Source organism: Epinephelus moara, chromosome 13 (genome assembly GCF_006386435.1).
Source record: "Epinephelus moara isolate mb chromosome 13, YSFRI_EMoa_1.0, whole genome shotgun sequence".
NCBI lineage: Eukaryota > Metazoa > Chordata > Actinopteri > Perciformes > Serranidae > Epinephelus > Epinephelus moara.
The window spans coordinates 59,349-75,767 of NC_065518.1; the positions used below are offsets into that span (position 1 = coordinate 59,349).

At 43.9% G+C, this 16,419-nt stretch overlaps 1 protein-coding gene across 1 annotated transcript in view; it reads right to left on the minus strand.

Annotated features, from left to right (window-relative positions):
• The window catches only part of tcerg1l (transcription elongation regulator 1 like), a 71,826-nt gene extending 58,653 nt beyond the window's left edge, over nt 1-13,173 (minus strand). The window contains exons 1-4 of the mRNA XM_050060206.1: nt 12,973-13,173; nt 10,284-10,370; nt 10,058-10,202; nt 2,445-2,603 (exon numbers count right to left, since the gene is read on the minus strand). Coding sequence (XP_049916163.1) covers nt 2,445-2,603; nt 10,058-10,202; nt 10,284-10,370; nt 12,973-13,173 — 592 coding nt within the window. The remainder of the gene's footprint in view (nt 1-2,444; nt 2,604-10,057; nt 10,203-10,283; nt 10,371-12,972) is intronic.
• Between the last annotated feature and the right edge of the window lie 3,246 nt (nt 13,174-16,419).

Consider the following 16,419-nt stretch of genomic DNA (forward strand, 5'->3'; position numbering starts at 1 on the left):
TCCTGGAAGAGGGATCCCTCCTCAGTTGCTCTTCCTGAGGTTTCTACCATTTTTTCCCTGTTAAAGGGTTTTTTTGGGGAGTTTTTCCTGATCAGCTGTGAGGGTCCTAAGGACAGAGGGATGTCGTATGCTGTAAAGCCCTGTGAGGCAAATTATGATTTTTGATATTTGGCTTATAAATAAAATTGATTGATTGATTGATGTCTGCGTCGACCACAATCACTGAGCACAGCTCTGTTTAAAGCTGCAGCAGAACACAAAACTCTTCCATCTAGAACCAGAACAGAACCAGAACTAGAACCTTTTATTGATCCACAATCAGCAGAATATGATTCACCTCCTCCATGTGATCCAGAACCAGAACCAGATTGTTGGTTGTTATTTTGGTCATGTTGGTGTGCTGGTTTTTCAGAGGAGATCATCGTGATCCAGAAACTATGTTTTCAAGGTGAATAAATCTGGATAACCAGCTTCCAAAAGTGACTACACATCACAATGGAGGCCATCTGCCAACAACCACACTGCAGCTACCAACCATCACCACAAGTGGTGTGAAAGAGAACACAACAACTGGTTACAACATTAAAATTATTCTTATTATTCTTATTGTTATTCCTAATGTCTACTTAATCTACTACATCACAGTAATTGTTAAACAGATCAGTATAAACCAGTGTACTCACATCAACACTGGATCACATGATCACTGTATAACATCGTTACTCAATCACATCATCATTGGATTCCACCATCACTGGATCAAATCATTACTGGATCACACCATCACTGGATCACACAATCACTGGATCACATCATCACTGTATGACATCATCACTGGATCACACAATCACTGGATCACATCATCACTGTATGACATCATTACTGGATACCTTCATCACTGTAGCACATCATCACTGTATAACATAATTACTGGATTACACCATCACAGGATCTAATCATTACTGGATCACATCATCGCTGGATTACATCATCACTGGATCACATCATCGCTGGATCACATCATCACTGGATTAAACCATCACTGGATCACATCATCAATGGATTGCACAATCACTGGATCACATCATTACTGATAACATCATCATTGGATTACACCATCACTGGATTACACCATCACTGGATCACATCGTCACTGGATCGCACAAGTGCCGAATTACGTCATCATTGGATCACATCATTACTAGATTACATCATCATTGGATCACATCATCACCAGATTAAATCATCAGTAGATTGCATCATTACTGGATTACACCATCGCTAGATCACATCACCACTGGATAACATCATCACTGGATCACATCATTACTGGATCACATCATCACTAGATCACATCATTACCGGATCACACAATCGCTGGATCACATCATTACTGGATAATATCATTACTGGATCACATCATCACTGGATCACATCATTACTTGATCATACAATCACTGGATCACATCATCACTGGATCACATCATTGCTGGATGACATTATCACTGGATCACATCATTACCGGATCACACAATCGCTGGATCACATCATTACTGGATCACATCATCACTGGATCACATCATTACCGGATCACACCATCACTGGATCACATCATTACTGGATCACATCATCACTGGATCACATCATTACTGGATCACATTATGACTGGATCACACCATCACTGGATCACATCATTACTGGATCACATCATTGCTGGATTACACCATCACTGGATCACATCATCACTGGATCACACAATCACTGGATCATATAATTACTGGATCACATCATCACTGGATAACATCATTACTGGATCACATCATCACTGGATCACATCATTGCTGGATTACACCATCGCTGGATCACATCATTGCTGGATTACACCATCACTGGATAACATCATCACTGGATCGAATCATTACTGGATAACATCATCACTGGATAACATCATTACTGGATCACATCATCACTGGATCACATCATTGCTGCATTACACCATCGCTGGATCACATCATTGCTGGATTACACCATCACTGGATCACATCATCACTGGATCGAATCATTACGGGATGATATCATCACTGGATCACATCATTACTGGATCACATCATCACTGGATAACATCGTCACTGGATCACATCATCACTGGATAACATCATCGCTGGATCACATCAATGCTGGATTACACCATCACTGGATCACATCATCACTGGATAACATCATCACTGGATAACATCATCACTGGATCCCATGATCTCATCTGATTTCAGAATCTTATTTTTCTTTGAACATCTTATTTTCAGGATTTGATCTGATCATAAAACCCAGATTTGATCAGATTACGTCTGAACACCTGGTCCCAGATTTCATCATCTGGATAATCTCAATCCAGATTACAAGTTCTGAAATATGAGATGCTTATGAGGAGACGAAAACAGACTCACCTGATGGAGGAGGAGCAGTGAGGAGAGGCAGTTGGAGAGGAGACACAGAGAGGAGTTGCAGGGGCGATAAGGAGGAAGAGGAGGAGGAGCAGGAGGAGGAGGAGGTGTCATCTCTCTCAGCGTCTCTTGTCTTTGTTGTGTGTTCTCTTCTAATAGAACCTGGACACACACAATCATGTTGGTCTGCATCAGCTCAACGACACCTCAACACCTGAACTCAAGGACCAATGAACTGAGACCATGCGCTTCAACACACACACTGTAACACACACACACACACACACACACACACACACACATACTATAATGCCTGGTTCACACTACACGATATCAGCCTGGTTTCAGCCCGACACAGCGTCGTACGGTGTCGGCATGGATCGTGAACGAGTGTTGTACATGATAATCCATGGTTTTATCTCGTGTAGTGTGTCATAGTAGACGACAACCGAAGCCATGTCTGGGACGCCTCACAACGTCCCAACATAAAGTCTAGCATGTTTGATGTTCTTTTTGTCTTCCATGACTTCTCCCGTCACAGCCGTCACTTTGACCAATAGGAGCACAGAGCGGTCTGTTGCCATGGAAACTGTAGGACAACAACAGCCCAGCCTTTTAGATATTTCCTGTAGGGACGTTAGCACACAGAGTAAAAAGGAAACAGCAGAGGCACTTTATGAAGACGCTGAGTACTGCCATTAGCATCAAGCTAGCAAAGAATGTTCTTTATTCATAATGGAGGATATAAAGTAAGAAAATTAAAATATAGTGGCTTTCACTGACCACAACTGCAGAGGCTTCCAGCTTAATTTCAAACACACTACATTAGAAACAGGCCATTATTTATTATTCCCTCTGTATTTTTATATTTTTAATTTTACTTTTAATCCGCAACACCTCCTGTTTCTGTTTCAAATTCAAAGCTGAGCGAATCCTTCATTTTCTAAACAGGTATTTATTGTGAAACATTTGCAGGAACTTCCTGTGGAGGATTCAGTGATGTCAGTGCGGTGCTTCAAATGTAGCTCCGCCCATCTGGTGGCACTTTTTACATTATCATTGAAGGATGACCTGGGGTGACTGGTGTGTACCATCGTGTTGTCTGTCATGTCTGTCGGCCAAGTCACGGCACGATTTTATGGCTTCACAATCACGTAATGTGACATAGTGACTGTCAGAATGGACAGAAATGTCATGTAGTGTGAACATGGCATAACAAAGAGACACACACACACACACACACACACACACACACACACACACACACACACACACATTCTAGACACGTCCTTCCTGCTCTCTTAAGAATGAAGCCTTGAGAATTAAAAAAATCTTTAACTTTTAACCACAGTTTGGTTAAAACACAAAAATCACACGTTTACGTTACAGAGAATAAAAACAGACATGATGACAGAGTGAACGTGTTTTTGACTCTGGACAGGTTTTCATTTGGTCTGAAAGACTTTCTGTAAATGTTGTTGGTTGGCCTCCTCCTCCCTGTCCTCCAGCACCAGGACCAGGACTTTACATGTTGACCTCCAGGTGAGACCCTGGGGGACACCCAGAGACACCCAGAGACTCTCAGAGACACCCAGAGACTCTCAGAGACACACAGAGACACCCAGAGACTCTCAGAGACACACAGAGACTCTCGGAGACACACAGAGACACACAGGGACTCTCAGAGACACACAGGGACTCTCAGAGACACACAGAGACACACAGGGACTCTCAGAGACACACAGAGACTCTCAGAGACACACAGAGACACACAGGGACTCAGAGACTCTCAGAGACACACAGAGACACACAGGGACTCTCAGAGACACACAGGGACTCTCAGAGACCCACAGAGACACACAGGGACTCTCAGAGACACACAGACACACAGTGACTCTCAGAGACACACAGAGACTCTCAGAGACACACAGAGACTCTCAGAGACACCCGGAGACTCTCAGAGACACACAGAGACTCTCAGAGACACCCGGAGACACACAGAGACACTCAGAGACACACAGAGACTCTCAGAGACACACAGAGACACACAGAGACTCTCAGAGACACACAGAGACACACAGAGACACTCAAAGACTCTCAGAGACACACAGAGACTCTCAGAGACACACAGAGACACACAGAGACTCTCAGAGACACACAGAGACTCTGAGAGACACACAGAGACACAAAGAGACTCTCAGAGGCACACAGAAACACACAGAGACTCTCAGAGACACACAGAGACTCTCAGAGACACCCGGAAACTCTCAGAGACACACAGAGACTCTCAGAGACTCTGAGAGACTCTGAGAGACACACAGAGACACAAAGAGACTCTCAGAGACACACAGAGACACACAGAGACTCTCAGAGACACATAGAGACTCTCAGAGACACACAGAGACTCGCAGAGACACATAGAGACTCTCAGAGACACACAGAGACTCTCAGAGACACACAGAGACTCTGAGAGACTCTCAGAGACACACAGAGACACACAGAGACTCTCAGAGACACCCAGAGACTCTCAGAGACACATAGAGACTCTCAGAGACACACAGAGACTCTGAGAGACTCTGAGAGACACACAGAGACACAAAGAGACTCTCAGAGACACCCGGAGACTCTCAGAGACACACAGAGACACAAAGAGACTCTCAGAGACACACACAGAGACACACAGAGACTCTCAGAGACACACAGAGACACAAAGAGACTCTCAGAGACACATAGAGACTCTCAGAGACACATAGAGACACACAGAGACACTCAGAGACACACAGAGACTCTCAGAGACACATAGAGACTCTCAGAGACACACAGAGACACACAGAGACTCTCAGAGACACACAGAGACACTCAGAGACACACAGAGACTCTCAGAGACACATAGAGACTCTCAGAGACACATAGAGACTCTCAGAGACACCCGGACACTCTCAGAGACACCCGGAGACTCTCAGAGACACACAGAGACACTCAGAGGATTATGTTTCCTTTCATTGTGACTGAAACAAAACCTGTGGTCTGTTGTGGTTTTCTGTTCCTGAACATGATTTTGGCGTTTCTGATAAAAACTTTCAGGAATGTTCATTCATTCATTCATTCATCCATCTTCTAACCGCTTCATCCTCTTGAGGGTCGCGGGGGTGCTGGAGCCTATCCCAGCTGACATCGGGCGAGAGGCAGGGTACACCCTGGACAGGTCGCCAGACTATCACAGGGCTGACACATAGAAACAAACAGCCATTCATGTTCACATTCACACCTACGGACAATTTAGAGTTATCAATTAACCTAGTCCCCAATCTGCATGTCTTTGGACTGAGAGAGGAAGCCGGAGTGCCCGGAGAGAACCCACGCTGACACGGGGAGAACATGCAAACTCCGCACAGAAGGGCTCCCACACCCGGGATCGAACCGGCAAGCCTCTTGCTGTGAGGCGACAATGCTAACCACCACACCACCGTGCCGCCACCTTTCAGGAAAGTTGAAAAATGAAAAAAATAAAAATGAGTTGAACATTAACGTTGACACAGATAAAGTGACGAACCAATGAGACGCTCTGTTTGTGATGAAGAGAAGAAACACTGCTCTGACACTTGGACTGATCTCACATGTTTTAACATGTTTTACTGTTTGAGTGCAGATCAGTGTGTGTGTGTGTGTGTGTGTTAATGTGTGTGTGTGTGTGTGTGTGTGTGTTAATGTGTGTGTGTGTGTGTGTGTGTGTGTGTGTGTGTGTGTGTGTGTACTATGGATGTGTTGGCAGATCAGTCCGCCTCCACATGTTTGTGCTCCTTTCAGGAAACACTGACCTAAATCTGTTGACAGCAGCAGCATCACAGCAACAATAAAACATCTGTGTAAAGACGGTAAACGCATCACGATGCTCTGCTCGTGTTGACGAGTCCTCACCAAGAGACAAACGTCTCATCCGTCCCTCCACACTTTAATTATCTGCAGTTTATATTTCACACAGCATCATCGGAGCAGCCTGCAACACATCTGCCTCAATATATATCACACACTGATACACTAACACCACACAATACACACACTGTACAATATATAACACATTGATCCCTCTTAGCTGTCCATCGTGTACGATGATGACGCTTGCTTCAGGGAGGGGGAGGGGGAGGGGTTCAGCGACGTTGCTGCTTGTGCCACTTCAGGTGGCTATCGAGGCCGACACATGAGCCAATCATCCGTCCGCAAGTCAGGGCAGGGGAGCCCGGATGTAGGGGGAATTCGGGCTGCCCTGTCTCTGGGCACGTCTCTCTGTCCTTCTCTGCTGATCGCTGTTGTGTATGTGTGAGGTTGCTCTGGCACAGGTGGTCTGCCAGGCTGATCGGTCGAGTGCCAGAGTTTCAGGCTGCGTGGGGTTGATGGTAGTGCGCTTAAAAAGGTCTTTGGTGTAGTCCTTGTAGCGCCTTTTTTGGTCGCCAGCAGCCCGTTTTGTACCCCTTAGTTGGCCGTAGAGGACTTGGCAGGGTAGGCGGTGGTCAGGTAACACATTGATACACACACACACACACACACACACACACAGAAACTGAAGAAAAGACTCAACAATGAAAAATCAGTCTGTTCACACTGAGCACATGTGACAGGTGTGAAATGGTGAACGTGGCATGATTGGTTTGGTGGTGGGTCAGTGGTGGTCTGGGGAGGCAGATCCTTGGAGGGTCACACAGACCTCCATGTCAGAGCCAATGGTACCCAGCCTGCTGTTAGGTACCAGGATGAAATCCTCAGAGTGATTGTCAGACCTTACGCTGGTGCAGCGGGCCCTGGGTTCCCCCTGGTGCAGAGGGCCCTGGATTCCTGCTGGTGCAGTGGGCCCTGGGTTCCTCCTGGTGCAGTGGGCCCTGGGCTCCTCCTGGTGCAGTGTTGTTGAAGACATGACGAGTTTTGTTATTTGTTGTTGTTGTTGTTGTTGTTTTTAGAGGTATTGCTGGTTGTTTGAGACATCACAGGTGTTGTTGTTGTTTGTGATTTTCAGTCCTGGTTCAGCAGAGGTGGATTTCACGTGCAGACTGTTTTCTTCTGAGACAAATTGATCCTGACAAGGTGTAAAGTGAAGAGAAACGGAGTTCCTGCCAGAAAACATCTACAACATGAACACACGCCCACGTTCACCAAAATAAAAGCAAATTTAATCTGCATGTGTTTACCTCCATGAGCTCCTGACTGCATGTGAACGTCGTCTCAAACAAATTAACAGAGAGGCTTCTGAGGAAAACATATGACTCAAATACTAACTGAGAACTGGGAACTGAGAGCATCCAGTGGTTTATGTTTTTGAAAGACACAAATGACCGATAAGAAGAGACGACATTGGGGACCAGTCCGGCCCAGTTCAACAGACTTTCTGACATCCTGATGATTCAGCTGTTCTTCCTGTTCTACTTGTTTCTTTTTGGAAAATAAAGAGAAGCTGCAGTTCCTCTGACGTCCAGTAGATGACTCTGTAATTAAACTCTGACGGGTAAATTTATAAATGGACTGTGTGGGATTTTTTCGGTCGCTGAACCTGCACAAACAAAAACAAACTGTAATTCTCAATGTTCTCTTAAAAATTTTAGTTTTCCTTTTTTCCCTTTTCCTCCGTCAGCTCAGGTCAGAATTCAATCAAACAATCAATCAATTTTATTTATAAAGCCCAATATCACAAATCACAATTTGCCTCACAGGGCTTTACAGCATATGACATCCCTCTGTCCTTATGACCCTCACAGCTGATCAGGAAAAACTCCCCAAAAAACCCTTTAACGGGGAAAAAAAAACGGTAGAAACCTCAGGAAGAGCAACTGAGGAGGGATCCCTCTTCCAGGACGGACAGACGTGCAATAGATGTCGTACAGAACAGATCAGCATAATAAATTAACAGTAATCCGTATGACACAATGAGACAGAGAGAGAGAGAGAGAGAGAGATGCAGGTAATGACAGTAGCTTACAACAACATTATTGAAAGTAATAATATTATAGTTATAGTTCTGGCTACTGTGGTACAATATGTTGAAAGTATGTATTAATATCTGGCAGTATACATGTGTGACAATAGTCATATGTGTATAATAACAGTAGAAGTATGACTAATGACTAATGATGGCAGCAGCAGCAGGAGGCATCTGGCAGGACCACGGCAGCAGCACAACCACAATTATCACTAAGTGGTTTAGTTTTCATCTCTAGATGATATTTCAACATGATAACCAAAGAAAAGGGACTGTTCCTGCCCACCAGGACAGAAAAAACACCTCTACAAAGTGTGGATAAACACCAGGATGATCGACCTCCAGCTGAGACATCTGAGCATCAGCATGTGTCAGATATCTGACATCATCTTATCACAACCACAGAAAAATGTCTCTAACATGCACAAATAATGAAAAAAAAGTATTGTTGTGTTTTTGTTACCTTAGACTGAGACCTTTATATCTACAGAGGGAGCGGGTCGTCCTCATGTTTCACCGCCATGTTTCTACAGTAGCTCAGAACGGACAAACTCAAGGAACCTGTTTGTATTCTTTGTAATTATGTTTTCGTCAGTGTGTGTGTGACTTTATGTGATTCAGTCTGAATAAGATGGTAGATAAGATCTTAGCATCGACTGCACACAAACCTGTTGAGTGATGATGACCAAAAAAACACAAAGAAAACAAACTGCAGTCGCTGCAAAACTCTTTGTTTTCACTATTGTGTCATTATCACATTGTGTTTTGTGATTCGGACGTTGAGACGGCGCAGAGAGCAGCTGCCAGTGATGTGACATTCATGTTGCTCTCAGTGATCCATCGTTGTAAATTAATCAGTGAAACTTCTCTTGTTTCTGTTTATACACAACAAACTGATTTATTTTCTGATTAAAATCATATCTATACAAATGTCACCAGTGTTTTTCTTCAGCTCCGACCATGTCGCTTTGAGTCATTCGATAAAACACACAAACATGTCTGCTGTCTCAGATGTGAAGCAGCAGAAATTTCCCATCATGCTCCACTGGGTGATTTTAAATTGACCAATCATCTTCATATTACATTTGACAGCACTTTTATATGTGTGTGTGTCTCGGCAGCAAAAACACACATTCAATCTCTCTGAACAGCGATCCACACAGCCAATCAGCTCCTGGCAACAAGCACTGTTGTCATGGCAACGTGGCAGACGTGAATACAGCATCCCCAAAACATATCTGTCCTCCAAAAATCACTGGTTCAATTCCAGCTGACTTGCAGCAGAATAAAGGCAGCTAATTGGTCGCCAACAGGAAATGATGCAAATGTAAACTAGAACTTCCTGCTCCCAGAGCGAGCTCAGTAGCTCACAACTAGCTTGTGATTGGACGGACTATCAGTTTTCTCCTGTCTCTGTGTGTGTGTTCCGAACAGAACCTGAGCGGTGGAAACAGAACGTCAGATCTGAACGGACACACTACACGTAAACGGTCCCCATGACATGTCACATGACCTTCGTGTGATACATCACCGACCTCATGTAGGTGGAAACACACGAACAAATCCAAACATTTAGATTTACATTAATCAGGAGGAGGGGCTTAAAAAAGGACCTTGTTTCCTATGTCTGCTATGTCAGATGATCTCCTACCTGAGATTCGAGAGGGAGACAGCAGCAGTCGTGTCCTGGGGGCATGTCTTACTGGCCTCTGCATGATGTGATTGGTCAGGAGGAGGGGTTTGTCTCTCCTCTGGAACACGCCCACTTCGTCTGGTGAGACCCAGCCTTCAGCTAGCTGCAAACATGTTAGCATGTTAGCATCATGCTAATGTGTGTGTGTGTGTGTGTGTGTGTGTGTGTGTGTGTGTGTGTGTACCTTGGGGAGAGGATGAGGAGGATGAAGATGTGGAGAGCCATAAAATGGAGGGACAAGAGGAACCACTTCAACAGCCGGACGTTCCCACTAGAACAATAAAAAGAGCTGATGGTTTCACACTTTTCCTCCGTTTCTTCTCAGTGGTTCTCCTCAGAGAACCACTGAAACATAAAGAACCAGTAGTTGTTTGCATATATGTGTGTGTGTGTGTGTGTGTGTGTAAATACACGGGGGTAGGCCTATATGTATGTACATATGTGTGTCAAAGGTGTGGTTAGAACCCAGGTGCAGAACCACGGGCTGACAGGACAGTTTGTAAAGACCTCTAACGGGTGAGCCGGCAGGTGAAACAACACTGAGAGTCAGTGTCGTGACTCGGAGTCTTCCAGGACACAAGTTAATAATAATAATAATAATAATAATAATAATAATAAATTTTATTTATCAGTCCAAAGCACTCTGTGTGACACACTGCAGCAGAGAGCAGGTGAGTCAGTGGCGTCCGCTGGGGGCACACAAACTATCGTCAAAATTTATATAAAAATGTATTTTTTTTCTTTAGTTGAATCAGATTTTATAAAAATGGCAGCCGGTAAAAAAAAAAACTGCATCTGACAAAGACTTATGTCAGTTTAGGTGGTGTTGCTATGGCAACCAGCTGAGAACCGCCTACACCGAGTGTAGAGTGTAGTGTGGAGTTGAGACAGACAGACAGACAGACAGACAGACAGACAACAGTCTTCTCTCAGGCAGTCTGTCCACAGCCCAGCGGCATCCCTGACCTTTGTACTCTGCAGAAAGAACGATGAAGAAAGATGAAGGTCTCTGAACACACATCATCATCATCATCATCAGCATATTTGAAAAAGATCTTTTCAACAAGATGAAGAAGATTTTAAATAAAAGACTCGTCTCATTTTGACGTTCAGGTCAAACACAAGAATGTGTGGTCGAGGTTTCAGCTCGCTGTGTCACGTCTCTTCTTCTTCACTACAAACAACCTTTAAACATCAGAATGTCTGCAGAGACGATGTTAAAATCTATCACTGGAGTTTATGGAGAAAGACTTAAGGAAGCGCTGCATGAGATAATTAACACGCCACCAATAATTAACAGACAATTATTCACTCTGCCCTGAGGGATCATTAAAGTTTCATCTTATCTCCAGACTGCAGAGGAGGCTGAACTCACAGAGAGACGACCAAAATAATCTGTGTCCTAACAACGACTGGTGAACGTCAAACTGATCACTGATCTTATCATCACACCGAAGATTTAACACAACGGACACCGAAATGATCTGTGTTTTAACGACGGTTCAAACTGATCACTGATTTATCACCAAACTGCAGAGGAGGCTGAACTCACCGAGAGACACGTCACATCACACCACTGAGATAATCTTTTCTAACAATGACTGATGAACGTCAAACTGATCGTCGTTAAACTGAAGTTTAGTCAACTGTACCAAGTGTGTTACCTGTGTCAGGTGTGTTACCTGTATAAGGTGTGCAACCTGTGTCAGGTGTGTTACCTCTATCAGGTGTGTTACCTGTGTCAGGTGCGTTATCAGTGTCAGATGTGTTACCTGTATATGGTGTGTTACCTGTATCAGGTGTGTATCTGTGTCAGGTGTGCTACCTGTATCAGGTGTGTTACCTGTGTCAGGTGTGTTATCTGTGTCAGGTGTGTTACCTGTGTCATGTGTGTTACCTGTATCAGGTGTGTTATCTGTGTCAGATGTGTTACCTGTATCAGGTGTGCTACCTGTATCAGGGGTGTTACCTGTATATGGTGTGTTTCCTGTGTCAGATGTGTTACCTGTATCAGGTGTGTTGTCTGTGTCAGGTGTGCTACCTGTATCAGGGGTGTTACCTGTATAAGGTGTGTTAGATGTGTTACCTGTGTCAGGTGTGTTACCTGTATAAGGTGTGTTTCCTGTGTCAGATATGTTCTCTGTGTCAGGTGTGTTACCTGTATGAGGTGTGTTTCCTGTGTCAGATGTGTTACCTGTATAAGGTGTGTTCCTGTGTCAGATGTGCTACCTGTATCAGGTGTGTTACCTGTTTCAGGTGTGTATCTGTGTCAGGTGTCTGACCTATGTCAGGTGTGTTATCTGTGTCAGATGTGTTACCTGTATCAGGTGTGTTTCCTGTGTCAGATGTGTTACCTGTATCAGGTGTGTTATCTGCGTCAGATGTGTTACCTGTATCAGGTGTGTTACCTGTATCAGGTGTTATCTGCGTCAGATGTGTTACCTGTATCAGATGTGTTACCTGCGTCAGGTGTGTTACCTGTGTCAGGTGTGTTACCTGTGTCAGGTGTGTTACCTGTGTAAGGTGTGTTACGCGTATAAGGTGTGTTACCTGTGTCAGATGTGTTACCTGTTTCCGGTGTGTTACCTGTATCAGGTGTGTATCTGTGTCAGGTGTGTTACCTGTGTCAGGTTTGTTACCTATGTCAGGTGTGTTATCTGTGTCAGGTGTGTTACCTGTGTCATGTGTGTTATCTGTATCAGGTGTGCTACCTGTGTTAGATGTGTTACCTGTGTCAGGTGTGTTCTCTGTGTCAGGTGTGTTTCCTGTGTCAGATGTGTTCTCTGTGTCAGGTGTGTTTCCTGTGTCAGATGTGTTACCTGTATAAGGTGTGTTTCCTGTGTCAGGTGTGTTACCTGTATCAGCTGTGTTACCTGTAGAAGGTGTGTGTGTTCAGGTATCCACACAGCTGGGGGGTAGAATACCAGAGGGGGCGTGGTCTGGTACGTTGCTGCTGACCAGCTGGACAACCACAGCCAGTGGGGGGCGGGGTCACTGCTGAAGGACAGCCAGGGTGTTGAGGTGGTTACCATGCCAACTGGCTGACCTTTAAACCTGGAGACCGGCAGCATCATGATGACATCACCACCTGACAGACAGAACCAATAATCAGCAGCATATTGATGGATGAGATTACCCTGCATGCATTGCACACAGGAGGTAAAACAGAAGTAAAACAAGTGAAACGAGGCACAGCAGGAAACACAACGATGAAAGTCACATGAAGAAACGATGAGAGATCAAAGTCAGTGATAAATAAAATATTAAAAAGTCAGCAGAAATTTGGAAATCAAATATAAATTCTATTAAAAATACAGTTTTAGACATTAAGCAGAGCTGAGTCATCAGTCTGGGTCCGAAAAAATCGGAACCAACAACATCTGCAAAGACTGTAAAAAGATCAGATCATCGTTTAAGTGTGTGACATTCAACAGATTCAGACATAAAGGAAAGAATTTGATCTGAGAACAGCTGTAAGATCATCTTTATGTTTAAAACATCAGAACTACAGCAGCACAGTATCAATACTACATCAGTACCTCATCAATACTTTATAACCACTTCATCATCACTGTATCTGAACCACAACACCGACAATAATTCATGCAAAATAAATACATTAAAATCTGCACCAACATCAATAGAAACACACTGAATCTTCATCAATACTGAATATTGATCAGACTGATGAAGAAGAACAAGATATGAAACTGAAGTCTCAGGTTAACAAGGTCTTTGAGTGTGACTCCGTTGTCTCTACTGATTTGTTTTAATGTGTTTTTCATTTGTTTCAATGGTCTAAAGGTTCATCACCACCAAACAGGAAGAACTATTGATCAGATAGATTACCTGTCTCATCAAATCAATCACCTGACCAACCAACTAGAGTTGATCCGTCACTAAGTCCCACCCCTTTGTAATAGTCCATCACGCTGTCAGAGAGAAGCAGTCGGACGGTTTTACAACATGTTTTAAAAACATATAACAGCAAGTCAAACTGACTCGGCAACAGATACTGGTTAAACAGACGAAGACTGACCCTAACACAGGTAACCAGTATCATCAGTACACAACGAACTCCAGGTAATGAGTATCATGAACAAACGATGTGCTCCAGGAAACAAGTATCATCAGTACATGAAAAGCTCCAGGAAATCTCAAACGACAGCCTGAGAGCCGATGGAGGTCAGCCATGTTATTGTCAGACCCTTGTCAGAGCTGCTGATGTCACACTGTGATTGACCAGTCTAAATCTGAGGGGTGGGACTTAACAAAGGGTCAATTAACACCCTCATCACATCTGTCACTAAGGAAGTGGTTTCATTGGTTCTATTTGCTGTTTCTGCTGGTTCCACTGGTTCGGCTGGTTCGGCTGGTTCCACTGGTTCAGCTGTTTCTGCTATTTCTGCTGGTTCCACTGGTTCTGCTGGTTCCACTGGTTCTGCTGGTTCTGCTGGTTCCACTGGTTCGGCTGGTTCTGTTGGTTCCACTGGTTTGGCTGACAGGTCCCTGATGTTATCTACATTGTTAATTGACTCTTCAGTTTCCTCTAACGAGATGGATAAGGGTTTGAAATGTAACTTCATCAGTAACACCACTTTTTCACCAGATCAGCTCTGGTTCTTGAGCCGGTTCCGTTTAGGATTCTTGGAACCTTGATGCTATCCAGCAAACCAGCCATGTTTCCACCAGTTTTGATCAGAATAATTCTAATCAAAGATGTGTCACTGACGGAGGACGTTACATTGATTTCCAGTGAACTTTTGTTGAGCTATGACAGATATCTGTTTCCACCCTTAAAAAGGAACCCTGACCCTGAACAAACTGCACGCTCTGTTTTCCCCAATGATTTCTCAGAGTTCCCGTTTCTTTCTAACCTGTAGAATCTGACACACCCTCTGATGTCATCATGGTTTACACTGCTTCCAGCAGAGAACCATCTTTTCAGGTTCTGAACCAAAAGTATGTACAGGAACCAGAATGGAACCAGTCCATGTTGGGTGGAAAAGGATAATCAGAAGAAGTTTATTCGTTGTAACATCAAAAACAAAATAATGATTTGTCTTCAGTTTCTGCTCCTGTGGTCTCACTTCGATCAAACTGATGTTTACAGCCTGCTTCAGTTCATGTTTACAAACCAAACACCATCACCTGCTGATCTCTCTGTTCCACCCTCTGTTCCAAGTTTAACAACTCATCGTCTCTGCCCAGACAGCTCATCCTCACTGTGACCTCGTCACATGTCCACGTTTGGTCATGGACTTTCCACGTCCACATATGACGTCCAAGGTACCCTGGGTGTGTTGGTTGTTGACGTTCTGGGACGCCGTGTCAACTTCAGCCTGTTACATGCATTGTCTGTTTTCAAAATACACTTCTGTTTTCACAGGAAATGTACAGTTTGCATACAGTCTCTTTCAAAATAAAAGCACTACGTTGGTACAACACCACACAGACGTGGTTACGTTTAGCTGACACACACACACGGTTGGGTTTAGGAAAAAAGAACACGGTTTGGCTTACAGGAAGTGAACACCGGCCTCCTGGGTGAAAGTTAGTGGTTGTTGGACCCATACACCACCCCTCCCACGTGCCGTACTTGGACTTTCCGCCCCCTTAACTTGTGTTGTTGTCTAGCTGTGTTTCCATCTGACGCCACAAGGCATGGTTAAACAATAATGGTGACTGGTTGTGTTTCATGCTGACATGAAAGGACACATTTTTTCGCCTGTCTCTGATGCCAGAGGTCGCTGACCAAGCCTGGCTATTTGATGACATCAGAGTGAGAATGGGTTTTCCCAGTAATGAACTTTGTAGAACGTGAACTGTTGATCACGGTGACATCTCCTAGTCGCTCTCCTCAGTGAAGATTTCAGTGTCCTATTGAATCTTCCTCAGAACCAGATCAGTCCAGACTCCACTAGACGCTGGTGCACCTCAAGGTTCTCCTCTAGGTCCTCTTATCTTGTGTCTGTGTGTAAAGATCGTGTTCATTTTTATCGGCTCCCTGATGATGATTCAAAAATAAAAAATATTATAACTTATAATTATTATAATTTGTGTTATTGCAGCAGTAACAGTGAAACTGGTGTAAACCTTATTTCAGCCGCACCTTTTGAAACCATGATTAGAACTTAAAATAAACACACAATAATGTAAAAGGATTAGGGAGCAGTTACAGATACAAACACCGTAAAATCACAGGAGAAATAATTAATATAAAAAATAAACAGCAAAAACTTATCTGAAGAACATTTAACAACATTCAGACCTGACAGATTTTATTTAAATGGATCAGAATAATTTTACAAAGGAACTTG